The sequence below is a fragment of the Sceloporus occidentalis genome, unplaced genomic scaffold (genome assembly GCF_023333645.1).
Source record: "Sceloporus occidentalis isolate IW3139 unplaced genomic scaffold, rSceOcc1.0.p SCAF_7, whole genome shotgun sequence".
Lineage (NCBI taxonomy): Eukaryota > Metazoa > Chordata > Lepidosauria > Squamata > Phrynosomatidae > Sceloporus > Sceloporus occidentalis.
This window is the reverse complement of record NW_028316987.1, coordinates 37798258-37825846: the sequence shown is the minus strand read 5'-3', so window position 1 is coordinate 37825846 and position 27589 is coordinate 37798258. Positions and strand designations below refer to the sequence as shown.

The window sequence follows — 27589 nt, the reverse complement described above, 5'->3', positions numbered from 1 at the left end:
CTATGATACTAGAGTTCACAAGCAGAGAATTCCAGGTATCTTACCAAGTTGCAAATTTCAGGATCTACACTGCACAATTACTGTGGGTTTGATACCACCTTAACTGCCATGGCTCCAACCCACAGAATCCTGGGACTAGCTTTGTGAGCTTTAGTTCACTCTCTTGAACCGCATGATTCAGCCTCTCTAGCAGAGTTCCAAGTACTTCACAAAACTACATATCCCACAACTCCATAGGGGATTTGTTAGGGAAATAAGTCATGGCACTGAAAATGGTATTGAATGGGATACAGACCTGATATGATATTTTCAAAGAGTATTACAGGTCTTTCTACAGTTCTGCAGTATAATGAAGAAAATAAATTAGAATTAGGGTGCATTTTAAAGCATGTGATGTGACCTCATCAAGAAACATTGTTAGGTGGGTAGTCAATACCAGGATTTATAATGCTTTGCACATTTCATTCATTATTTTATAGAATACTGAACCTCATAAAGCAAACCTGTTTCAAAGATTTGAAATACAATTTATTTTTTAAAATTAACTGCTACAGAAAGACCACGAATTAGGAGCAGAGCACAGACAGGGACAGGATGGTGATTTTATTTCATCACAGCACTCAGGATGTGAAACTCCTTTTCTGTTGAAACAGTTTGATGAATAATTACAATTGTGTAGTACCTTGTTTAATTTAGTACTCATAAGTAATTCCATGTTGTCTCTGTAAAGACGTGTGTATGTGTAAAGTTTTGATAATTTAGATTAATGTTTTTGCAAAATAGAATACCTTATCTACATTCCTTTGCTTCTTTCCTGTTTAGGCCGTGATTTAATCTGTATACAGTCTGTGGATGGCATGCTTATGCTGTTTGAACAAGAAAGCTATTCATTTGGACGTTTTTTACCTGGCTTTCTTCTGCCAGGTCCATTGACATACAGTTCTCGGACAGATTCCTTCATTACTGTTTCTTCCTGTCGGCAAGTTGAGAGCATTAAGTAAGTGTAGATGTTGAATATGTCTGTTGCTCTTTATCCTTTCTTTACATCCAGAACTTTGCAGTAATTTTTTAAACAAATAACTAGTTGTTTAAATTCCAAAGCATAAACCATAGTTGGTTACTATTTTAGGCCCGGTATATACCTCCCTTTGCGGCGCCCTCATCACGTGCGAGGGTTGCCTGGGGTGCGGAGCACCCACACGCCCCGCAACCCTCGTATGTGATGAGGGCATAACAATGACAGCGCCCTCTTTACATGGGCGCCACCATTGTTACATAAGTGCCGCGTAGCGTCCGCATGCCACCACGCAGCACTTACATAACGAGTGTGCCAATGGCGCACTTGTTACGCTGCAAGTGCGGCATAAAAAGAACCCACTTTTTGCGGGTTCTTTTTCCGCCGGTGGAAAGCTGTGCTGTTTGGCGGCTGAGGTTTCCTTCCGGCGGAAAAATAGGCACTGGCAGGCTGTCCTTTTTGGGCAGTCTGTACTGCACCATAGTTACTTAAAAAGAAACATCTGAATACTACAAAATGCTGGCCTGTTGTATGAAACATAATCCTTCCATATTTCTTATTGTCATGTCAACTCCCACAACAAAGCGCAAGGTAAAACACAAGGCACTTGAATCATGAGATATTCCTACTTGGCCATTTAGCGAGAGCCAACCTCTGCAACCATATAAACAATTGAAACATTACCATTATAACAGAAAAAGAAGCAAAGTTTTCCCTTGTTTAATTACAGTAATAACATGATTTAATTTTGCCTTTATTGTTGGAAAAGGGAATTAATTGCAAGTAGCTGTTTCTGTGTAGCAACCGGTGGTTCATAGTTAACAATTGAGTCAGTAGGTCTAGTCTAGTTGGATCTAACTAGTAGGTTTCAGGTTAAACCCCTTTTACTTTCATGAATACTAAATATATGTTTAAATTTATATTTAAATTTAAATACTAAAAATTTAAATATTATATTTATAAATGAACCTTTGGTATATGTAAACTGACCTTTATTAATATGATACTAACTAAAGTCCATTTGTCTCTCTTTTCCGTTTATTGTACAGTTGTCCTTCCATATTCGCTAGGAATCTCTAGGTCCTCCAGTGCAACTCTGTGGTCAATGCCCAACATACACTGACCATAGAATGGCACCGGAGTAGCTACAAATGGTCTTTCAGTGCAACTTTTAGTTAAAGTTGACCACAGAGTTGCACTGGAGGACCTAGACAGTCCTAGAGAGAACATATTAATGAAATCTGTGATTAATCAAATCCGCAAATATCAAAGCCACAAATATGGAAGGATGACTGTAATTCATTCAGTGGTTTTCCACTGAATTATAGTGGCAAAGCACAAATGCAGATTTTTTTTTATTTAAATAAAAATTCTGTGGAACACTTGCAAGCCACAATATTAAAAAACTTAAAAGTTTTTCTTTTTAAAATAGGTATGAAGTTCTTGCATTTGCAAAAGATGCTGAAACACAAGAAACTGAGCAACAAAAACTTGGCTCTGGAAAAAGACTTGTGGTAAATCTGCTTGTTCATATGGATAGTCAGTGATAAACACATAAATGCTGAAGACATTTCTGACTTAATATCAAGTATGCAGTTCTCTTAGACTGTAATCCTATATGCACTTACCTAGGAGTAAGTCCCATTCGTTTTAATAGGACTTACTGAATGTGTAAGTAGAAGATTGCACTATAAATGGGCATCTACAGTCAGTTTGCAATCCAGAAATTGGACTTTTCTTTTCCTCATAAAGAGTCTTCTGCTTTATAAGTTGGAAGCAACTACATTTTTTAAAAATATATTTTTTAAAATTTTGAAAGTACTTTGTCTAAAGTGAATTCTGCTGTTTTGAGAAAAGTAAGCAAAAGCTTCACATTACCGTATATACTCGACTATAAATAGAGAAATTTATGCCCCAAAAGTGACCCAAAAAACTCTAGGTTATATACAGGGCAAATGATAATAGGGTTGCCCCTGAAGCGTCTTCCACAGCCTGACTGTCTTCTGAAGGGATAGCTGAGCTGAGGAAAAGCTTGGTAGGCAAATGTTTGCTTCTCCCTCCTTTTTCAGCTTGGGTGTCCTCCAGGGGTCTTCCAAAGGGACAGCTGGGCTGAGGAAGGGCTTGGGAGGCAAACGTTTGCTTCCCCCGCCTCCCTCAGCTCAGGTGTCCTCTGGAGTCCTCTGAAAGGACAGCTGAGCTGAGGAACGCCTTGGAAGGCAGACATTTGTTTCCCCCTCCTTCCTCAGCTCAGGTGTCCTCCGGGTGTCCTCTGAGGAGACTACCACACTGCAGAAGGGGAGGAAGGGATACCCTCAATTTATCCATGGGTCATATCAAAATCCCTAATTTTTGGCCCCAAAACCTGCCCTCGACTTATACACGACATCAACTTATAGTTGAGTATATATGGTATATCAGGATGGTGTCTTCTTTAATTAGTATCTTTTGGGTGTATTTCTTTAACTTCATTTACTTTCCATTGGACATTTATGGCATGATGGATAACTACCTTTCTTTAATTGAATTTAACAGAGTAATAAAACCAAAATCTCAATTTGCTAGCATTCTGTAGTCAAGATATGAAAATCACCCCATTAGACTGGTCACTTTAATACTGTGCTTAATTTTACAACTTTAATTATAACAAAGCTATGGATTATATCCAGACTAAGGAGTGAAATATCTAGCCCCGATGGGGCAGCTTGGAGATGCCACAGTTAAGGTTGGATTGGGGTCATGGCAAACAGACACGCAGCCCCAATCCAGCCAGCTTCTGCCCCAAATAGGAGAGGAAAAAAATCTGCCCCTGTTTGGGGCGGAGAAAAGCTACCCCTTTTCTTCTGGAGATGGCTTTTTGCCAGCCCTGGGCTATGTAGCGTCTAAATGTCACACCCCCAAGTTGTCTGGAAGCCATCTGGCATGTAATCGTCGGCACAACTTTTGGGCAACTTGGGGGTATGGTGCATGTAAACGCCATGCCCCCATGCCGGCTTGAAGCTGGCTGAAGCTGTCAGTCTGTTCTGGCTCATGGATACTTGTACTTAATTGTCATTGAAATAAATAAGGTCATTACTAACGTGTTCACTGGGTACAGTGTTAAGTGAGTGGATGTCTGCCCAAGTAACTGGTGTTTCCCTTTTCTTCTGTTCTCCTGTATCCCACTGCATGCCAACCATATATTGCAGATGGACTCTGCAGATTTGGGGCACACGTGGGGGTATGATGGAGAAAGGGAATTAGTCTACCTAAGGTGTCTGTTCTGTGGGTGGAAGTTGAAAACAACCCTTTGGTTTTAATGGGACCCAAGTTCAATTAATTTAGTCTAGATCTACTTGTATGAGGATATGTGGTTATAATATCACAGGATTTTGTAAGCTTTTGCATTTATTTAACAGTGACCAGTAATGAATATTGAAGTAGCTTAAATATGTGATATTTTTCTCATGTTGAAAAACCATTTCATCTGAGTTAGATTAAACTTCCCATGCTTTCCACAGTATATTTCACTCTGCTATACACTTTCTTTCTCTGTTTTCTTAAGGTGGACTGGGTTTTAAATATTGGGGAGCAAGCTCTGGATATATGTGTCATTTCAGTCAGTCAACTTATTTCCAGTGTATTTGTGCTTGGAGAGAGAAACTTCTTTTGCCTCAAGGATAATGGACAAATTAGGTTCATAAAAAAGCTTGACCGCAGCCCAAGTTGCTTTCTTCCATATTCAGGTTTGTAAAACAAAAGCAGTGATTTTTATACAGCCCAATTTGAATGGTATTAACAAATTGTAACATCTCAACTAATACTAGATATTTTAAATAATAATTTCTTGTAATGTTGTCTCTAAGTTCCTGTTGAAATGTAGAGTGCTCAGGCCTTTAATGTGTTCCTTGAATTCATTATGTGAATAAGCAATAGCATTATTCCAACTTTCAAATGCATAATTAGAACCCTAGTGATACTTTGACAAATGCAGTAAGTGACTAAAGGTTTGTGAACACTTAAAATATTGTAGTTTGTTGTAGTCTGCCTGATTAAGGTGTTTTTTTAAAAAAATACTATTCAACACAAGTGTATGTACTGGTCTTGTTCCAGTGTCTAAAAATGAATCAGGAATGTATTTTAAGTATTTTAAGTTTTAACAACTGTATTTCAGGTTGAGACAGGACAGGCATGTAAATAAACATACTCAGTATTTACCCTCTGAATAATGATTTTTTCTCTCTCTCAGACAAGAATTGAATGTAAATAAACACACAAAAATTACTAGCTTACCATTTCTTTCCAAAGATGCTAGTTTACATGCTGGGCACGGAGAAGGGAAAACCACCTTCTCTCAAAGAAATAGCTAGCTAGTTACTAAAAAAAATCTCCTCCAGATAGGTTTGTTGGAGTAGGAACAAGGTGATCTATCCCCTATGCCTACCCACTGTATTCATAGGATCATAGAGTTGGAAGAAACAACAAGGGTCATCCAATCCAACCCCCTGCTTTGCAGAAACCCACAATCAAATGGCCATCTAACCTCTGTTTAAAAACCTCCAAAGAAGGCGACTCCACCACACTCTGAGGGAGTGTCAAACAGCTGTTACCATGAAAAAGTTCCTCCTAATGTCAAGGTGGAATCTCTTTTCCTGTAACTTGCATCCATTGTTCCATGTTCTAGTCTCTGGAGCAGCAGAAAACAAGCTTGCTCCATCTTCAGTGTGACACCCCTTCAACAGGACTATCATATCACCTCTTAACCATCTCTTCTTCAGGCTAAATATACTCAGCTCCCTAAGTCTTGGTTTCCAGACCCTTCACCATTTTGATCACCCTCCTCTGGACACGCTCCAATTTGTCAACATCCTTTTTGAATTCCTGTACTGGCTGTGGAGGAAGAGCCTTTCCTTTCACTTTGGCTAGCCTGAAACCAAATGAGGTGGCAGAGGAGGGAAGGAATGGTCCCTCATATACATGGAATTTCTATTTTATAGTGACATGGTGAGTTGTTAATTATGAGGTTACTATAGGGCCTTCTTATTTAAGCTGGATTTGACTAAGGATTACTATAATGTTTCATCTTGCTATTTTTACAGAACGTATAGCATATAGCCTAACAGTGTTAACAATTGGGTATTAGGCTATCTTCCAATAGAAAAACATGAAATTAAGATTGATAAAAATAGATATATTTTATCTATATTTATCTCTCTTTGTTGCAGAGTATATAGCATTTCTTACTAACTTAACAGCTATTTCAGTTTCTATAAAGTTCTCACAGATTTTGCTCCTGGTAAACAAAATACTCATCTCTATTAAATTATCTAAATACTGTACTTTTTTGAATTTATAATGAGTTGAAATTGTATTTTTCAAATATATTCCCAATGTGCTATGCTAATGTGTGCCATAAAACTGATGAAATAGTGCAAGCATAAAGAAACGGGAATGAAACTTGGTTCCTTACATCTACCTGTCTCTCTCTTTGTCTACCTTAGTGTCTGGGAATATTGTAAACACACTGATTGGAAACTACAACAGCATCCTTCATATTTATCAAGATGTGACTCTAAAGTGGGCTACTCAGCTTCCTCATATTCCTGTTGCAGTAAGAGTGGGTAAATTATTGTAAGTATTTTTGGCATAATTTTAGTTTATATGATCTTTGCAATTTTTTTTACAGAATAGACCTTGACTGATTTTAATTCTATTCTTCATTGACAGTTATAACTGCATTGCTTTTGGTTTCTTCTAAAATGTTAAAATCCTTAACTGTTAAACAGTTTAATCTTCTAAAATGTTAACCAGCAATTCTCATGTTAAAAACCCATGTATAGGCATACCTCATGTAACAAATCATTTGACAAAGAAACTCCTTTTTACAAAGTTTTTTTTTTTGCACACCCAATCCCACTTTGCCTACTACCTGGAGATTTTTCTTTTGACAGCACTGACAATGGGAGGACTTTGAAGGATAGTTGTAAAAGTCCATGCTTTTGGTGCTGTATTGCAGCCGTATGTCTGCGGTAAACAATCTAATAAAGCTTGAGCTAGGGAAGATCAGAATTCTACTTTAGCTAATCCTACTGCAGCAGTGTGTGCTTGCCTACAATAGGCAATGTAATCAGCAACTATTTCCATAATGTTAAAGAAGCATAGATCTGTGCATTTGACCAGTAAAATAGAAAGCATGTTGCTCATGTATCATGTAGGGGTCAGGTCTTTTTTGATATTTATACCACTCAAATGTTTATTTAGAGAAGTAAAAAAAAATTTCAAGAAAAAACCTGTATGGTCTTGACTAGTTGTGATAAACACACAAAGGTGTTTCCCTAAACCAAAAGGTCAAATTGACTGGTTGTGATCATGCCTAGGCAGGAACTGTTTTCTTTGCTGTTATTTTGTTCTTGGGTGTTCTGTTCCCAGTAGTTTTGCAAAGAAGGGTGTACAACTGTGCAGGAGGGGCTAATTTATTGCACATGCCTCACTAGTAGACCTCACTGATGTGTCATGCCACACTAAAAGTGACATTACATCATTTTTATTCATTATGTCCAGCTAGTATTTAGTTGGAAAAGACCTGTGGGGAGACTAGGATTGAGCAATTTGCACAAGGTGTTCTTGCATTTTGGGTCATTCTCTGGTGAAAAATTGACTAAAAAATTGCCTGGAAGAAAATATAAAGTTTGTTTTGCGGGCTTCATAATTGGGATATGTGGGCCAAATGTGACCTCATGGGCTACATTTTCCCCAGTCTTGTTCTGTAACTAAAGACACAAACTGATTAAAGTCTCTTTGCTTGTTATAAGTGAGAGTCACTCTGGAATAACCTTAGTTCTTTGTGATAAAACTGCACCTTATTTTAATTGGATGTAAGCTGCCTTGACTCATGTGTAAGGAGAAAGGAGGGATATAAATATAGTATACTTCTGCAGTTAACTAGAGATGTTGACCAGTGCCTCACCTTCCAGTTCGTACTCAAGAAAGCATATCTCACATCATCTTATTAATTTCCTTTTTGATTGCCACAGTGAGACATCCAGGAATGTTTTCTCGTACAATCATAGAGCTGGAATGCTCTTTTGGTTTGTTGTTGTTATTATTAACTGCCCTTTAATTGACTTCGAATAATGGCGACCTCATGAGTGAGACACTTTCAAGCCCCCCTGTTCTTAACTGCTCTGCTCAGGTCCTGCAGGCTCAGAGCTATGGCCTTCTTGATTGATCTGTCCATCTAAATGTGGCCTTCCTCTCTTTCTGCTACCCTCCACTGTTGTCTTTTCCAGTGAGACATGTCTTCTCATGATGTTGCCTGAGTACAAGAGTCTCAGTTTGGTCCTCTTGGCTTCTATGGGAGAGCTCCAGCCTATCTTCTCTGGTACCCATTTGTTTGATTTTCTGGCTGCCCATGCTATACTCAATACTCTTCTCCAACACACCATCTCAAATGAATTAAATTTCTTTTTATGTGCTTTCTTCAGTGTCCAATTCCAGCATCCATCTGTACATGATGATGGGGAAAATAATAGCTTGGGCCTGTTGTTATCTGCCTTTGAGTCAACTTCAACCCACGGGAACACTATGTATGAGAGACCTTCAAGTTACCCTGTCCTCAGCATCCTTGCTCAGCTCCTGCAAACTCATGGCTGTGGCTTCTCTGATTGAATCTATCCATCTGGAAAGCAGTGTTCCTTTTCCCCTATTGCCCTCTACTTTCCCAAGCATTGTAGTCATTTGTAGTGAGTCCTTTCTTTTCATATGACCAAAATATGACAACCTCAGTTTAGACATCTTTGCCTCCAGGGAAAGTTTAGGCTTGATCTGCTCTAGGACCCATCTGTATTTCACAGTATTCTCAGAATTCTTCTCTAGCACCACATTGCAAATGAGTTGATTTTTTCTCTATCAACTTTCTTCACTGTCCAGCTTTCATAATCAAACACAGAAATGGGAAATACGATGACATGGGCAATCCTTACTTAATCCTAACTTTAGTGTTCAGTTTTATATCTTTGCACTTTAAGGTTTTGACTAGTTCTTTCATAGTTGCTGTACTCATTCCTAATCTTCTTCCAATTTCTTGACTGCAATCTCCGTTCAGGGTAATTATGGATCCGAGGTATGAGAAATCTTTGACTATTTCTATTTCTTCATTGTCTAGATTGAATATATGTAAACCCTCTGTGGTCATTTTTTTTAATGTTCAGTATTACATACTTTTAAAAAATTGTGAATAAAATTTGCTTGTACTGTATTGTTTGTTCCGCCTTTCCTTCTTCTTATGTTCATTCTGGTTGGTTTACAGTATGAGGGTTTTTTTTTTAGCATTTTTGGCATCTGCTCGCATCTTTGTAGAGGCCTAAAAAGGTATATTTTTCAGAAATTACTTTTTGTGCACTGGCAGTTACTAAACATGCATAGCCATTCTATCTGCTTCCTGCCGCTGTCTGGTGCTTGCTGGAACCTTCCACTGATTTCTCAATGAATCATTTTTTTGAGAGGCTATGTGCCAGCAGAGAAACTGCTTCATCCTATCTTGCCATGGCAGGACTGTTACTGTCTGTATTGGGGTCAGTACCAGTTAGCCCTTTAAAATGTTGGTCAAGCTATGGCATTCTTCTAAGCAATATATTTTACCATCTTCAAAAGTGTTTAGCCTGATGAAAAGAAGATTAAGAGGGGACATGATAGCCATGTTCAAATATTTAAAACAATGTCACGTCAAAGAGGAAGCAGGCTTGTTTCTCTTGTCTCCAGAGATTAGGCCAAAGCAGTGGATTCAAACTACAGGAAAAGAGATTCCACTTAAATGTTAGGATGAACTTCCTGACAGTAAAAACTGTTCAGTAGTGGAACACACTTCCTTGGAGAGAGATGGGGTCTCCTCCTTTGGAGGTTTTTTAAACAGAGGCTCAATGGCCATCTGTTGGGGTGCTTTCATTGGTTTTCTGGCTTGGCAGGGGGTTGGACTTGATGGCCCTTAATGGTCTCTTCCAACTCTATGATTCTGTGATTAATTGTAAATATTTCTTGTTACACAAATGGCTTTGTTTGATTTTGTAAACCCCAGAATCTGGTTTGATTGTAAGCGGGAGTGGTCAGGCCCTCAGAGATGCAAAAATGCTCATCCAAATGCTGACCAGAATTTACAAATGGTGAATTGAAGGTGCAGAATATGTTACCATGGATTGCATGTTCAGGCTTATGCATTTTGATGCATTCATACTTGCTCCTATCCAATGCTACCAAAGTTACTTCATTCACTGTTCATTGATAATGCCATCTTCTGTAGCATCAGCAAAGAGGATGCTTATTCAGCAGGGGGCTTGTTAGTATCTCTTACGGAGTCTTATGCTCTTATGAGTCTTATGAACATACATCCACCTGATATCCTACCAGCACCTTTCTAGAGTCTCTTGGTGCTGTTGCAATTAATGAAGCGATTTTGGGGGCCCTTTCTTCTTCCTCCACCTTCAGTATTTATGCTGAATGATTGCCTTTTTGCTTACTATAGCTTTGCTAGATGACCAAATAAATTATGTACCTACTGCCATGACCCACTGCTTTTGCTGATGTTTAGGGGCAAAGTGGTCCCAACAACTGATATTTCAATTCTCCCAAATTTGGTGCCTTCTCCCACACATTAACCATGACATTTCGTTGTTGTTGCTGTGCACCTTCAAGTTGTTTCCAACTTATGGCAACCCTAAAGTGAACCTATCATGGGTTTTCTTGGCAAGGCTTGTTCAGAGGGTTTTCATTTTTCATCTAACTTATCCACATCTTGGAAGACCAAATTACATACCTTGGAATTTTCTAAAACAGGTGTGCGCAATTATGGTGTGATGCAACTGCCTTTCTGTGCCTTGAAGTTACCTTTTACCTCTCACTTATAGAAGCCCTCTTGTCAATGACACTTGCTTCGCATCCACCCCTTTATACACTTTCCCTAAATGTATAAGGGCTAGGGTCCCATGTGTCTTCCTTTTATAAATTTAATATCTTACATAGCGTGTTTGTTTGTGTCTATATGGTTTAGAATTTGTTCAAGCAAGGGCTTTTATTATAACAAATAAACACTGACTTTATTGAATAACATTTAACAAGAATGTAGCTTAGGTAGAATAGCTCAAACGTGGTATGGTTAAATTAATGTAATAATTGAAGGATTTGCCAGTTTCCTCTTTATCATCTCCAGTACACTTTCTCACCCAGTCAGTATCTTTCTCTGACCATATTGAGAACCTTTGTCTCTTCTCCAGTTTCTCTACTGTCTTGTCAGAATATCTCTCTTTCTCTAGACCCAGTTGATTCCCTATCTGAGCCTCTCCCTGAACTCTCACTCAAGAACCTGCCCTAAACTCAAATCTTCCCTCAACTCAATTCCCTTCAACTCCTTTTAACTCTCTTAAACTCCCCCTCAATGCAACTCTCATTCACTCACTCCTACCTTTCATATCTACTCCTTCCCCTGCAGCTCCTCTTTCACAGTATTCTCAAAGTGTGATAGGCTGTCAGGAAACCAAATCTGTCCAGTTCCCTGGATCCTCTTGGGCATATGGGATGTTTAAAATGCCCAAACGAGCAGGAAGTGGCTGAAAAATTGTACTTCTGATGCTAAACAGTGCAGCCCCCAACATGTTAAAAAGATGAAGAGGCTTTCAGGAGAGCTAATTTATCCTATTTTATACAGAAAAAATATGGCCCAGGAAGACTCCTGAAGTTGAAGGCAGGGAAACCATTTGCCTCCCTCTGTTCAGGACATTGGTGTTTAATCTGAACAAGACTTGAGATAAACTAAGAGGTGCAGAAAAGGAAGAGCCTTCACTTAGTTCTTGTCTAATCTTTCTCCTCACCAGTCCATCTGTCCTGTATGGTGGCAAAACTTCCCTCTCTAGAGATAGCATGAGCTTATTCTGCCAGAGGTTGCAATAGCTTTTTACACATACATGGGCATGGACTATGTGTATGCTTTTGTTTGGTCCTAACCTCCTCTTTTCTTTATTGCTATTGGCTGGATATGTATGCCAGGGTGGAGGTCCTTTCTAAAAGAGCTTTGCTGAGACCTCTGGCTTCTTAGCGTATATTCCTTCTCTGACAAGTGAGACAACTGCTACAGTCAGCCCTCTGTATCCACGGATTTTTTTATCCATGGATCCAAGCATCCACAGCTTGAAAATATTTTTAGAAAGTATACATTCCAAACAGAAAACCTTGATTTTACCATGTTATATAAGAGACACTATTTCACTACACCATTGTTTTTATTAGGACTTGAGCATCCACAGATTTTGGTATCTATGGGATCCTAAAACCAAATCCTAGTGGATACCAAGGGCCCACTGTATATCTATATAGGATATTGCACAGAAACAACAAAGGAGCTCAGGATATTTATCACTCATGCAATGCACCCTTCTATACTATTGTGAAGGGAAGGGGTCATTCCCCCCTCAATAAGTGATTGAAGGTGCCAGTGGCGCACACACCAAAATTCTAGTTATGAGGCTCCCCAAATTACTTTCTGCATAATTACTGAACTTGTATGCACAACTATATATACAACCACCTGTAAGGTAACAGTTACAGGTGAGTGATCTGTCTTTATTCTGAGGAATTCTATTGTTTTGCTTTGTGGGTAGAATTCTTTAGCGTACTGTAGTTTAAACCAAAAGTAGCATATGTAATGATTTTATGAATATTTGTGTCAAGATTTCACTCATAGCATCATATATTGAGATTTTACATAGTTTAAATCATAACTCCTACTTTTCTTGTAACTCATACTAATTCGTGTCAAAAGCACTGGTGTTGGGAGATGGAAGAGAGGTACTTCAGGGGAAACTTTCTTTAACCTTGCTTATCTTAGAATTTGCTGAAGGATTCAGATCCACTGGCGTAACTAATTAGACTTAATTATTCCAGAAGATAAAAAATTAAGATCTTTATAGTTGTTTTCTTTTTAGATCTCATATCTGATATCTAGGAGGAATTTAGCTGTCAGTTTTGTTGTTATGAAATCTTGTAGGTATTTTGTTAATTAGTAAAAGCATTGTACTTGCCCTTCATGGGAGAGAGATTTTGCTGAAATATGTTAAGGATACCTAAATGTACCTTCAAGACAAGGTACTCATTATAATAGTGATCCTTATTATCAGGAGATGACAGAGATGGAGAAGTTCATGAGTGTATATAACTTTTTTTAACCAAATAAAATAATATTCACAAGAGAGTCTGCTTCCTGCAGAATAATTTTGACACGTTTTATCTTACTATAAATACTTTAAAGTCCACTGGGTATATTATAAATATATTTTGTTTTGATGCAGTGTTATGTATGTAAAGCTGCACAGGTTGCATTGGGAAATCTTTTTAAAAAAGTAAAAATTGTTTAAATTGATTATTCAATGAGGAATGAGCCCCCCCCCCCCCAAAGCAGCTTTGAAAAAGGGCTCTACATATACAGTTGTGACTGGTGGATAGGGAAACTGAATGCATTTTACTGCATCAGTTAATAGTATGCCTATGGAAACTCATTTCCACACACAAAGTGCATAGCACAGTTAAGAAGTTCTACAACTTTCCAAAGGATGTTACGCAGAAGCTGCAGGTCCCACTGATGGATTCCCCTGTGATCTGCCCTAATTTCCCTCACAGTGTTTTGCAAAGATGGTGATGTAACCTTAAAGATATTAGAGGGTAGGAGGGCAGAAGCAGCCCTCAAAAGGGTGCATGAGGCAATGGCCACAACAATTACAGCTGCTACCTCTGTTTCTATGGTAGCTAGAGCTTTTCTGTACTGGGCAAGGGATCTTCTAGAGGAGGTCCCTCTAAAAGCCTCACCCAAATGTTGAAGGCGGCAGCCTATTCAGCAGATGGCACACCGGACACAGTCCAGTTTTGCACCAGGATCCAGGCTGCTACGGTAACAGTGTGATGCCAGCTCTGGTTCAAAAGGAGTGTTGATGCTAAGTCAAAACAGAACTTAGCTTTCATCCCATTTTTGGGAGACAAACTCTTCAGGGTATCCTTGGAACCAGTGCTGGTTGAGAACAAGGATAAGAGAAATTCTTTACCCTTAGGAGAGAGGAGGATGGACATGGTTCAGGCAGGGACAATTTTCATTTCGCTCCTCCGGGTCCCACCTTCCTTTCAGGCCAGGGACTCCAGACCCTACAGTGCTGGGGGGAACCAAAGTTGCATAGCAAGCACCAGCACTCAATCTTTTCTAGTAAGAGCCAACACAACATCCACAGAAGCCACCAAAAGAACCAACAGGCATGGCAGGACTTCTCCAGCAGGGGGCAGACTTTGGGAGGTCATGTAAGTATGAGAGAACTCCACACTGACTGTTGGGTGTTGGGCATTTTTAGACATGGATACCAGATAGAGTTCCCCTGTAGACCCTGTGAGACATTCATCCTATCTCCCAAGTCCAACAAAACCAAGAAACATTACTTCCTACTAGAAGCTATGAACTGTTTGATTCAGATAAAAGCGATAGAGGATGTTCCACTGACCCAAAGATAACAGGGATGCTTCTCCATATTCTTTCTCTTCCCCAAGAAAAACAGAACACGGAGAGCTAATCTATACCTTAGAGGTAGAAACTGCTTCATTAAGAAATGGAGGTTCGATATGGAGACGCTGAGGAACATACTGGAAGCAGTTCCCACCTCTAAGCTTGCATGATGTATTTTCTGCATTTTGGTTTGCCCAGTAAAGATATTTCTGTTTTATGGATTTTGGGTGTTACTGTACTTTGCTATATGGCCAACATGGCTATCCCTAGATATGTTTCCTAGAGTAGACTCCAGTGAAGCTTCTTGTTGGAGGGAGTTAGATAGAGAGGGTGCTACAGCTTCCTGCCTCACCTGTAATGTCAGAGACACCTGAAGCAAGCTAATAAAGGAGTAGGCATTCATTTTAGTATCTGAGTACTATGCTATACAGTGTTGTGTAAGTGAGTACCAGCATCTTGAACTGGCCAGAGAAATCAATCCAGTAAAGTTGCTGCAAAACTGTTTTCCAGATCAACTCCTGTTAAAATGCCAGCGGTTTCATTTTACTTCAGCTGAAATGTTGATGCTGTTATTTAAACTTAGAGCCATGTGAAATGTGTTGCAGTAGTCTAAATAAGAGTAATTGCTGAATGAGATGGGAAAAAATGTTTGCATTATGTGATAGTGTTGAAAGAAAAGGGAATCAATATACTAAGCTATTCTTTTTTGTAGCAACAGTCTCCTGTGTGGTTACATCTGGCACAGCTGATAGAAAACAAACATGAGAGTAAGAGCTAACATAACCAGAAAAATGAAGAAAAGTTCTAGTTGAGTGTAAGTAGAAAAGCTATTAATAAAATGGTGGGTGAAATTATTCATGAAACTACTACATGCTCAGTCTTCGTCATCCAGATGGAGAAAAATACTTTGGTCCTTATTCCAACTCATCTGCTGCTCCTTTTTATAGATGACATCATCACGACTGTTAAAGCATCACCATATAAAAACAGCAAACCTCCCATATTAAAAAAGGGAAAACTTAATACTTATTGCAGATTTTTATAGAAGAAAGATGGCAGTATTTAAAGTTTCCTTGTTTCAATGGTGTTAGTTTAACAGAAGTTCTTCCAGTTACGGCACACAGTAATAGTTGAATGTCTATATACGTTTAGTGTTTTTAAAGAATACTTAATCTCTCAGCAGAAATGGAACTGGTAGGTTTTTAAAAAACTTAAATCTAACTTCTTATTAAAAAGAAAACAGATCCAGGTGAGCTTTGTCGGTCATATAGCAAACTACAGTATCATCCAGAATCTACAAGGTAGTGATGCCTTTATTGGACCAACCAAAATGCAAATTATACATGTTGCAAACTTTCAAAGCTTCACTGGCTTCTTCATCAGCCAAAAGTGTTAAAAATGATACAGTAGAAAAAAAATTGACAATGGCCCGTTCCGCACGGGCCAAAAGTACATGCGCGGCACATACTAGGGTTAGAAAGGGGCGTCCTTTCCGGACACCCCCAGCCCTAGTACGTGCCAAGCACGTAAAAAATGGCGGCGCCCATTCTACATGGGTGCCGCCATCTTGACATAGCCGACACTTAGCGTCCGCATGTTGTGGCACAGTAATGACGCAGCAAGTGCACCATTGGCGTTTTGCGGTGTCATTACCGTGCCACAAAAAGAAGCCGCTTTTTGCAGCTTCTTTTTGTTGTGCGGAGGAGTTGTGCAGTTTGGCCGCTGAGGCCCCTCTGCGCAACAATGAGGGCGCTTTACAGACCGCCCTTTTTACCCCAACAATCTGGGTACTCATTTTAGTGACCTTGGAAAGATGCAAGCCTGAGTCGAGCTTGAGCCCCTGGGTTGGTATTGAACTCACAACCTTATGGTTTGTGAGTAAGTGGCTGCAGTACAGGCATTTAAGGACCTGAGTAGAGAGAATGAGGACATGTCTCATCCACAGGGTCACCATGAGTCGAAGTCAACTCGAGGGCAGTGAACAACAACCACAACTCTCTTTTTGGTCTATTGAGATCTTCACATTTTCCTGCCTTCTGACTGACTATTTTTTCTTTAATTAATACCAGTTCTGTATTGATGAAATAAGAGGTCAATCAGGGTAGGGGAGACACTGCAAAACAGTTTTTACATTGTTTTAAAGTGGTTCTTGTAATCTGTGGCTAACTTGTAGTAAAGGGGAACAGTCAACCTTCATGGAGCTGGTAGAAGTAACAAGCTTTGTAACATCTTCCCTTATGCTAGCGTACTGTTCCATACTTTTGCCAAAGCTTTATCAGCAAAACCTTTTTTCTGCCATGGGGGGAAAATGAGAAACAGACAAAAAACATTTTTTGGCCTTTGCAAAGAAAGTGTGAATCAAAATTTTATTCCATTACCTCTGTATCCCTGTTCCCTATGACCTGAACACAAAAAAGCAACATGAGTAACAGCATATAATTTGGTTGAAGTGTATCCTATACTGTTGAAGAATAATTGTTTGCTGGGGAAAATTATGTTGACAATTGTCATATTTGAGCAACTTTGCTAATTACGGTAGTTTGTAAAGTTGTTAGGGGGTGCTATAAGCCATTTTTTTGTGTATACCCATACCTAGTAGGTATAAATTTAGCCTATGTGTATGAAAAGAGTTGCAGCTGCCAGTCAAAATCAAGGAGACTAATGTGTAACCTTGATAAGTGTAGAAAATAGCTGCTTGCTGCCTAATTCTTAATTAAAGCATAGTAAAATGCATAGCAAAAGAAAAATTATTTTGCTCTTTTAAGCTTCTCCCATCTTTTTTGTAATCTCTTATTCGTTACCACATCCATGCTGGCTTCCCCCCCCCCCCTTTTTCTTTTTTTGCAGAAGGAAGGGACCAGTTTTATAAATAAATAATATAGGAACATATGGCTTGGCTTCTTGACTTATTATTTGCAAAGATTTATTTTCTGTGGTGTCAGGTGACTATTTCCTCAATTTGTTTTTGGAAGATATAAGGTATTTAGATTACAGTACCATATATTTTTATGTAACAAATAGAGTTTGTGTTGATACAGTATTGTCTTAAAGCAGCAATAAGAGAATAATTAGGTGCTAGGCAAAATGATTCTAATTGGAGGAGGTGTCTATATTTGAAATTGTACTTGGTGCATATGCTTATAATATATCAGCTCTCTTAGACTTGTTAATTAAATTTTGTAATAAGCTCTAATATCCATTACATGATCTGGAAAGTACAGTCCGCAAAGCACTGCTTCCAGACATTGCCCATTAATGGCTATAGTCTTTCATAGTATGACTATTTTGGTGGATAGCACCTCTGGCTAAATTGTGCTATGGTTTAAGAATTAATGGAAAGTATTACTCCTTGCATAGGTATAGTTGTAATTCTAGAATTTCATCTTATGTAGACAGTCTATGACTTTGACCTTGTTAAATGTTTGACACCCATTTAATTTAACACAGCAGTCACTTCATAAGTACAAATTAAGAATTTTGGCTTTCTTTTGGTTTAGTTAATATAATGAAACCATTTTATTATACGATATGGTGTTTTTTATCACCAGTGGGTGGCATTGGTAACTAGAACTTACTTGGCTGTTCTTGGAAAGATTTTTCTTATTGTTCACCTGTTATTTTCTCTCTTTTGACATGTTTAATAAGGTGCTTTCAAGCAAGTCTTTGGGAAATAGGGTTTTTTAAAAAAATGTCTAGCTTTTGATCCATTGGATGGTGCTTTATATCTTTACTTTTTGGGCATTTTTCTTTAAAGGTGCAGGGTGGATGTTGTGTGTAGCAGTGAAATGCTAGTCATTGTTTGGAAAGGGTTAGCATACCTAATTCATTACGTGGAAGGTCTATTATGACTGGATCTTTTGATGGAATCTTTAAAAATATGTATGTGGTGAGTTCGCAGAGGCAAAAATACCCTGAAGGCACCAGATCCTCTCTGATCTTAGAAGCTAAGCAGGGTCATGTCTGGTTAATATTTGGATGGCGCCTTTGGAAGAATACCTGATTTGATAGGCTATATTTCAGAAAAAGGCAATACAGTTGGCCCTTGGTATCCACTGGGGGTTGGTTCCAAGACCACTCTGAGGATACCAAAATCCATGGATGCTCAAGTCTCATTAAATACAATGGCATAGTAAAATGGTATCCTCTATATAAAATGGCAAAATCAAGGTTTGCTTTTTGGAATCTATATATATTAAAAATATTTTCAAGCTGTGCATGCTTGAATCCATGGGTAAAAAAATCTGTGGATATGGAGGGCTGACTGTAGCAAATCACCTTTTCAGTTTTCCTTACCCTAGAAAGCCTTTTGAAATTCATGGTTCTGTCACAGGCTGACAGGTGACTTGAATGCACATACTGTACTTACATATACATAGCTGCCAGTTTGCTTGCAAAGGTAAGGTGCTATTCCTGACACTTGTCTCAATCAAATTTCCTCCTCCCAGTTACTGTTTATCCTGCAAGGGAGAGAAATCTAGGTATACTTATTTGTTCATACCCTGCCCCCTCTGCCCATGGCAAACAACGCTGTGGAGGCAAATTTTCTTTGACAAAACTTGAACAGAGGGAAAGGGTTAAATAACTATTTCACATTTCTGTAGCTGCTTTAAATAAGTTGGCAGGTCCTTGTAGTCAAAGATTGTGGGAAGAAAATAGAAATGCAGAGATCCAGTCAGTTCTCCTGCGTAATATATTGTTTGGCCCTTTAGTCATAATAAGTTAACTTTAAGTAAAGATGATAGCTGAGTCAATTGGTAACATGGATCTTGGGGCAATATAGAACTTGGCAGAAGCATACCTCTTTAAGGCTTTGTGAAAATTTAGTAGGGGACAATATTATTAAGGCATTGGCAGGCTTGAAAGCCCACGTGGGCAGCTGATTCATTGTGGAAATTGGTTGACAGAATAGAAAACCATGTGGGTTGTGGGAGCTTCTGTATAGAGAGATAAAAAAGAAAATATTTTTATCTCATCCCCACTCCTTCCTGAGGCACACATAATGTACATCTGTGCTTCTGTAGCTGTAATCTTTTGCAGGATGTTCTGAAACACAGACTTTTTCAGGGGTGAAAAAAAGCATCTATCTTTTAAAAAGTGAAGCTGAGTGTTAAACCTTTCAAATCTTAAGTGTATGGAAGCCAGCATGGATGTTTTTGCTAATCAGTGGTTAAAGTTGATTGTGTTAAAGTTCATTGCATTGACAGTTGCTTGTGTAAACAGGGGATGAAAACAGTAGTCTAAAAGTCTAAAGTGGTGGCATGACCATTTCTTTAAATGTCCTCCCTCATTCCCCTGGACAACAACCACAGGCCGATATCAAATTTCCCTTTTCTAGGCGGAGTGGTTGAGAGGGCAGTTGTCTTTCAATTCCAGGCAGTCTTGAATTATACAAATTATTTAGACCCACTTCAAACTGGGTTCAAATCAGGATACAGAGTTGAGACTGCTGTGGTTGCTTTACTGGATGATATTCGCTTCAGCATAGACAAGGAGAGTGTGTCCCTGCTGATTCTTTTGGACCTCTCAGCACTGTTTGATACCATCGACCATGGTATCCATCTGGAATACCTAGGGGACTTGGGAATTGGATATTTCTCTTTCGTTTAGGCTGCAGATAATGTCTTTTTGCATTCCTTCCTGACATCAGTCCAGAGCTGTTTTTGGCTCCCGGTCTATTAGACTTAATAGTGAAAATCTATTTTTTACATTATCTTTACATTCAACTGGGATGTTGTATTTTGGGAAGGGGATACCCCTATAATATGCCCAGTTACCTCCTCCCCCTTCCCCGACCATGCAACAAGCAAAAGACATTATCGAGGGAGGCTCAAATGTAATGTAAGAGTAATTTTATTTTTCTCAAAACCAAAATCTATGAAAGCTTATACTGTACTTTAATTTCTTTTGTACACTTCGTCTCAAAGGTGCTACAGAATCACTGGGCCTGCCTTTATTTGGGCTAGCAGTTGTGTTTATCATATATTTTATTTTTAAAAAACATACAAAATATCACAGTAGTGGAATAGTAGAACTAAAGAATAGTAGAATAGTAATGATTTTTGAAAAAACCAAGGCAGCCAAATAATTTATGGACCAATGATTTTATTAATGTACAGTATATAGGAGGATGACTGCTTTATTTATTTGACTAAATGTATGCAGAGCAGTTGAATTTGTTAAAATGTTACATTGTGAGCAATTTATTTTGTTAAAGGGACAAGCAAAAAGTATGTGTTATTTATTTTTGTCCCCAATCCAGTAAAAAATAGATTGTCAGATTACTACCATATGTGTAGAGTATTTGCTTTGAACAAAGGTTATTATAGATACCAGAATAATTTGTTTCAATTGCATTTCTTCAATGTAGGTATATGTGTTATTTTAGCTTTACATTTATATTACTGTTTCAGGTAGTTTAGAAAGTCTTCTGCTTTAAAAAGTAATCGAAACTGTTCAGTGTTTCAAATCTGTGAAAGTAATAGAGTTCATAATATAAAAGGCAAATACAGTAGCACTAGGAAAATATCTTAATTTTTATCCCCTTTCCCATAAATGTACACCTTGAGCAACATGCTCTGCAGTAGTAGAACTGACGTTTGGATTTAAATAATTACAGAATTGTAGGAACCTGTCTTGAGTATTATTTTTATTTATTTATTTATTGTTTTATTTGTAAGCCAGTGTGATGTAGTGGTTTGAGCATTGGATTATGACTCTGGAGACCAGGGTTGGAATCCTGGCCCAGCCATGTAAAACCAATGGGTGACTTTGGACAAGCCACATTCTCTCAGTCTCAGAGAATGGCAGTGGCAAACTTTTCTAAATTTGACTATATTGTGTACACATCAATAACATTTCATTATTTTATATTACTTATATTCCATATATACTTATATATTTCTCATTTTCACCCTTTAATTTCATTCACCCATATATAAGTAACATTATTATTTCCTAGTTCTCTATTTAATTGTTCCTAATCTATGTATTTAGTCCTCCTTAGTCCTCCTCCTTCTTTTCCCCAATATAATCGATAACCGGTATCCACTGTTTTCTACCTTATTATTATTTCCATCTTTTAACAGATACGTTAACTTATCAGAAATTTCTATATCATATAATTTGCTACACCATTCATTAATTGTTGGTATCTCCTTACATTTCCATCTTTTTGCAAAAACCATTCTGGCTGCAACCACCATATAAAATATTATTTTACCATATTGTTTTTCTATATTTTCATCTGCTACCATTCCAAGTAGGAGCAGCATTATTTCAAGCTTTATTTTAATATTTAAGATCTTTTCTGTATATATTTGCTTCCAGAAGTTTTTTGCTCTTTTACATTCCCACCACATATTTAGAAAGGTCCCAACATTTCCTACACAATTCCAGCATTCTATTTTTCCATTTTTGTATATTTTGCATAGTTTTTCTGGTGTAAGATACCACCTATATTGTATTTTATAATAATTTTCCTTAATATCAGCACAGAGGGTGTATTTAAGTCTTTTATTCCAATGTTTTCTCCAATTTTTTAAAATAATATTGGTCTTCCTACATCTTGAGCCCAAGTTATCATAAATTGATTTATTGTCTCACTTTCCATTTCCAGATCCAATAGTAATTTGTATATGTTAGATATTTTATGGTCTGGATCACTAATTATCAGTTTTCCCAGTGCAGTTTCTTCTTTTTCAGTTTGCGATATTTTCTAATTTATACCTTTCCACAATTTGCATGCAGAGAAACCAGTTACATTTCAGACCTTCATTGATTAGTTCTTCCATTGTTTTAATTTTGTATTCTCCCTTTTCCAATTTTAATAAATCAGCTAGAGTGATCACATGTAAAACATTACATTAAATTCACCACTTTATCTGTAAGTCTCTTTAAAAACAAATTTGAGCTGCAACCACACTGTACCAATAATCCACGTTGACACCACTTTAACTGTCGTGGCTCATTGCTGTGAAATTCCTGGATTTGTAGTTTTGTGAGACATTAGCTTTCTCTGTCAGAGAGCACTGGTGCCACAACAGTCTACAATTCCCAGAATTCCATAGCATTGAGCCATGACTGTTAAAGTAGTGTCAACCTGGATTATTTCTGTAGTGCAGCTGCATTCTTCCTCACCCAAGTACTAGCCATGGCTGATCCTGCTTAGCTTCCAAGACCAGACAGGATCTCTCATCTTTAGAATATTTAGGCACCTATTTCAGTAGAAATAGACTTGCTAACATTTTCTTATATTAGACAGAAATTTGTCCTTAAAAATATGTTTGGAACACCTTTCAAAGAAATTCAAGGAAGAGTGTGCATTGACATCTTGTATTGTTACATTATGGTGCTGTTCTGCTTTTTACTTTCCAACAGAAATTTGAGAGGTGTGATAGTCACACTGAGTGATAGTGGCAATCTACAATGCTCCTACCTTGGTACAGATCCTTCTTTATTTCAAGCACCTAAAGTTGAAGCTAGAGAGATAAATTATGAAGAATATGATGCAGAAATGAATAAACTTCAGAAAATCATTAGAGAAGCCAGAAAAACCAAAGGTACATTTTATTCCTTTTATAAACATTAGTAATAATTTGTGCTGACCTCTGTTGAAAAGCATCCATAAACATTGCATTCAATTCTTTATTACTCAGTGATATGCACAAATGTAAAGTACATTTTTTGCAGAAAATCTATCAAACATTTTCAGGTGTAGTTCAGGTATAGTATAGTATGTTTTCATCTTCACATAGGCTATGTTAGTACAGTCAACTCTCGTTATCTGCAGACTTGCCATCCCTGGATTCAAGCATCCACGATAGCAAGCCTGCATTGTCCCCAGTGGCAGTGTGTGCATGTGGCTGCAACACAATTAGGGACAGCCCTCGTTGTCCCCAGTGGTGGCATATGCATGCAGCCGTGCTGCCATTAGGGTTAACAAGTCCAATTGTCTCTAATGACGCCATGGCCACATGCACACACCACCACCAATGAGGACAACGGGACTGTCCTTAATGACGGTGCAGCTGCGTGCATGGGCTGCCATTGGGGACAACGCAGGCTTAAGCCTCCAGAGATGTTGGTATCCATGGGAGGGGGGGTCTGGAACGGATCCTCTGTGGATATCAAGGACTGACTATAATATCCTACTTAAGAATATTTACTGTTTGTAACTAATGCAGATACACTGCCAATAATCTTCATTATTGAAGTTCACACATTACAACATTAATGTAAGTGTAAGAAACAAGAACAAATAATAAAGAATTAAAACAGTATTCGATAATTGTAAATCTATATAGCATCAGAACATAAATGAATGTCAGCATTATTTATCAGTTTCTAGGAGTTGGTAAATAGGCACCAATTACTTGTTTCTCTCTCTCTCTGTGTGTGTATGTGTGTGCACGTGCGCTAAAACAATTCTGTCACTAGATTTGCAATAAAAGAATTTTGGATTTGAACTTGGGAAATATTTTCACATTATGTACTTTGTTCCTTACTGCCCCCCTATCCCAATTGTGTTACAACAAGTAATGTTTCTTACTTGTCACATAGCTGGGGAAGGAGTATCAGCCCTTATTATAGGGGTGTCCCCCTCCCAAAATATAACAGGAAGAACATCCCTGTAGAATTTCCGTTAATGTAAAAGTTAGATTTGCACTATTAAGCCTAAGTGACTGTAAACCAGAAGAACTCTGGAAAGAAGCCAGGGAGTAATGCAAAACAACAATAACAACAACAACAAAAACACCATTATATGTAGCCAAAAAGGAGAAGCCTCAGTTGATGACCATAGAAACTTTTCAAGACAAGAAATAAGAGTAAAAGTGACAGAAATAGAGCCAGAACCCTGAATGCAACAGTTCATTGGCGGGCTTTCCCATCGGATTTGGTATAGAAATGATGATTAATACCCCCCTCTCTAGGTGTGATGGTGTATGAATTGATGTTTGGAGATTTTAAAGAACTAATAGGGATGTATAATGACTGTTCAATTGCATTGTATTATTTTAATGATGTAATCCCACTTCTATCCTTGGAAGAGGTGGGACATATAAATAAAAATTGTTATCATTATTATTATTATGTGCAGGGTCAAGAACTGTTATAATAATTTTAGAAAGTGAAGTGGAAGCTGCACTCTGAGCACTTGGGAGCAGTGAATCACCAGGAAATACAACATAGTAGTAGAGCTGCTTCAAGCTTCAGAGACAAAATCTACTCTAGTTCTACCTAAAATGTGTCAACAGATATGGAAAACAAAAGAATGTCCCACAGATGGGAAACGCTCAATATACGTTCCTGTCCCCAAGAAAGGGGACACTAGGGATTGTAGTAATTATAGGACCATCGCATTACTTTCCCATGTAAGAAAAGTGATACTCAAAATTTTACAATAAAAACTTTTACCATATATGGAGTAAGAAATGCCAGACGTCCCAAGCTGGGTTCAGGAAAGTAAGAGACACTAGGGGTCATATTACAAACATACTTTTGATAATAGAGCCCACCAAATAATTTCAATATAATATCAGTCTGTGCTTTTTAGATTATAGCAAAGCTTTTAATTGTATAGATCATGAAAAACTATGGATAGCTCTTAAAGAAACAGGTGTGCCATTACATTTGATTATATTTAGGCATAATCTGAACTCAGAACAGGAGGCTACTGTTAGGACAGAATACAGAGAAACAGATGGTTTCTAGCTGACCAGGGAGAAAGGCAAGTCTGCATTTTATCACCCTATCTATTTAACATATACATTGAACATATCGTATGTAAAATAAGGTAGACTTGGAGGAAGGAGGCATGAAAATTGGAAGACAGAATATGGACAATTTAAGATATGCAGATGACACCATACTAATAACAGAAAATAACAAAGACATGTAACAGTTTCTAAAAGTCAATGAAGAAAGTGCAAAGGCAGATTTACAATTGAAGATAAAGAAACAAAAATAATGACCATGGATTATTTACAAAATTTTAAAGTAGACAATGGAGACATTGAAATAGTTCAAGACTGCCTATGTCTGGTGTAGTCATTAATCAGAATAGAGAATGCAATCAAGAAATCAGAAGACTAGAACTGGGAAGGAATGAGCTATGAAGGAGTGGGATAAGATCCTGAAATTCAGTGGTATGTTATTGAATATTAACATTAGGAGGGTCCATGTCATCTTATTTCCCATTCCTATATATGACTGTGAAAGCTGAACAGTTAAGAAAACTGATAGGAAGAAAACACATTGGAAATGTGATGCTGGAGAAGAGTTCGACTGTTACCATGGTCTGCTAAAAAGACCAACAAATGGGTCCCAGAACAAACCAAGCCTAGTCTCTCCCTAGAAGCTAAGATGATTAAAGTTATACTTTGGACATGAGAAGAAATGACTCACTGGAAAAGACAGTAATGCATGACTTGGTAGAAGACAGTAGGAAAAGAGGAAGACTGCCTTCCAGATGGATAGATTCTGTCAAGGAAGCCACAGCCCTCAATCTACAAGACCTTAGCAATCCTGTTGATAATAGGATGGCTTGGAGGTTTCTCATTCATAGGGTCACCATATGTCAAAGTCGAGTTGATAGCACTTAATAACAACATGATTATATATTCTTGTAACTTATCTTAAATGGTTAAATCACTCAGTATGATTTTAGACTGCTTAAATTATTCCTTCCTTTTTAAAATTCAATTTGCTTTTGTTTGTATTAATGTTTTTTTTATTTTCATGCTCTTTATTTTCATGATATTTTGTCATACGTGATATATAAATATTTTAATAAATAAAATAAATAGACATAAAGAATGTTTGAAAGCATGTTCAGTTTAAAGCAGTACTGTACATATAGAGCCCGTAGGTACTTTTGTATATATCTGATTTACTGCTATTTTGTTTTGATGTTTTTATAAACTGTCTTTTAATGAATTTTTAATGGTTTTAATTCTATGGAATGTTTAATTGCCTAGAAAAAATAACATATTTTTGCTAACGTTTTTATACATTTTAAATCTGTTTTGATTTTAATATTCTGTAAGCCTACTTGAAACCCAATATTAGGAAACAGGCAAGATATATACTTCTCTATGGTGTTTGTAATAGTATCAGCTAAAGATAGTGTGTCTCTACTCAATGAATGCTCAGAGGAAGTAATGGGTTGGATGAGAAAAAACAAACTGAAGCTGAATCCAGACAAGATAGGTCCTAACTTGGGTTGGAGGTATGTCAAGCAGTGCTGGGTGGGGTTATACCCCCTTGAAAGATCGTGTTTGCAGTTTTGGGGTGCTTCTGAATTTATCACTCCAAATGAGAGCCTAAATTCTATCAAGGAAGGCTACAACGGCCAGGAGTGTATACTATTATGTTCAGCTATTACAACAGCTACACCGCTTCCTAGAACTGGAAGGTGTAAAGATGGTAATGTAAGGCTGGACTTCTGCAATGCATAGTACTTTGGGCTACCTCTGAACAAGTTCAGAAACGTCACTTGGTTAAAAATATGGCAGCCAGATTGGTTATTGGTACATCTAGGAGTGATTATATTACGTCAATATTAAAATTGGCCCTAAGCAAAGTTCATTCAAGCTCAATTATCTTTAAAATGTGGACAAAAAAATCTCATTCATTTTTAAAGAGCAGCGTGAGGGAACTCCAGCCAGTAACTTTTCCACCACACAAGGACCCTTTGAACTATAACAATCCTCCCTCAGGGATGATGATCATAATGACAATGATTTGATTCATGTTGCTGTTGTTGTTTCTTACCCATCGAGGCAGGGCACAGCAACAGATTGAACACATAACAACAGTTAAAAGAACATGTAAAACAAATCTATATTAAAAATCAATGAATATTTTTAAATTCTTAATTTGAAAATAACTTGGATAGGCCTGCCAGAAGAGACTGGTCTTTACTGCTGTTTTAAATGCAGGTAGTGTATCAAGCTGATGAATTTTCTCTGGCAGGTCATTCCACAACCTGGGGGGTTGCAGAAGAAAATGTCCTCTCAGTAACAGCTGCCAGCTTAGTTCTGACTGAGTAGATGTCTCATAGAGGACCTGAGTGT

General features: G+C 37.8%; 1 protein-coding gene across 2 annotated transcripts in view; it reads left to right on the top strand.

Annotated features, from left to right (window-relative positions):
• BBS9 (Bardet-Biedl syndrome 9) overlaps positions 1–27589 on the top strand; it is a 259252-nt gene that overhangs the window by 24807 nt on the left and 206856 nt on the right. For both annotated transcript variants that reach the window (XM_089532607.1, XM_089532608.1), the window contains exons 6-10: positions 823–997; positions 2448–2529; positions 4557–4737; positions 6493–6622; positions 22893–23074. In XM_089532607.1, the coding sequence (XP_089388733.1) occupies positions 823–997; positions 2448–2529; positions 4557–4737; positions 6493–6622; positions 22893–23074 (750 nt within the window). The remainder of the gene's footprint in view (positions 1–822; positions 998–2447; positions 2530–4556; positions 4738–6492; positions 6623–22892; positions 23075–27589) is intronic.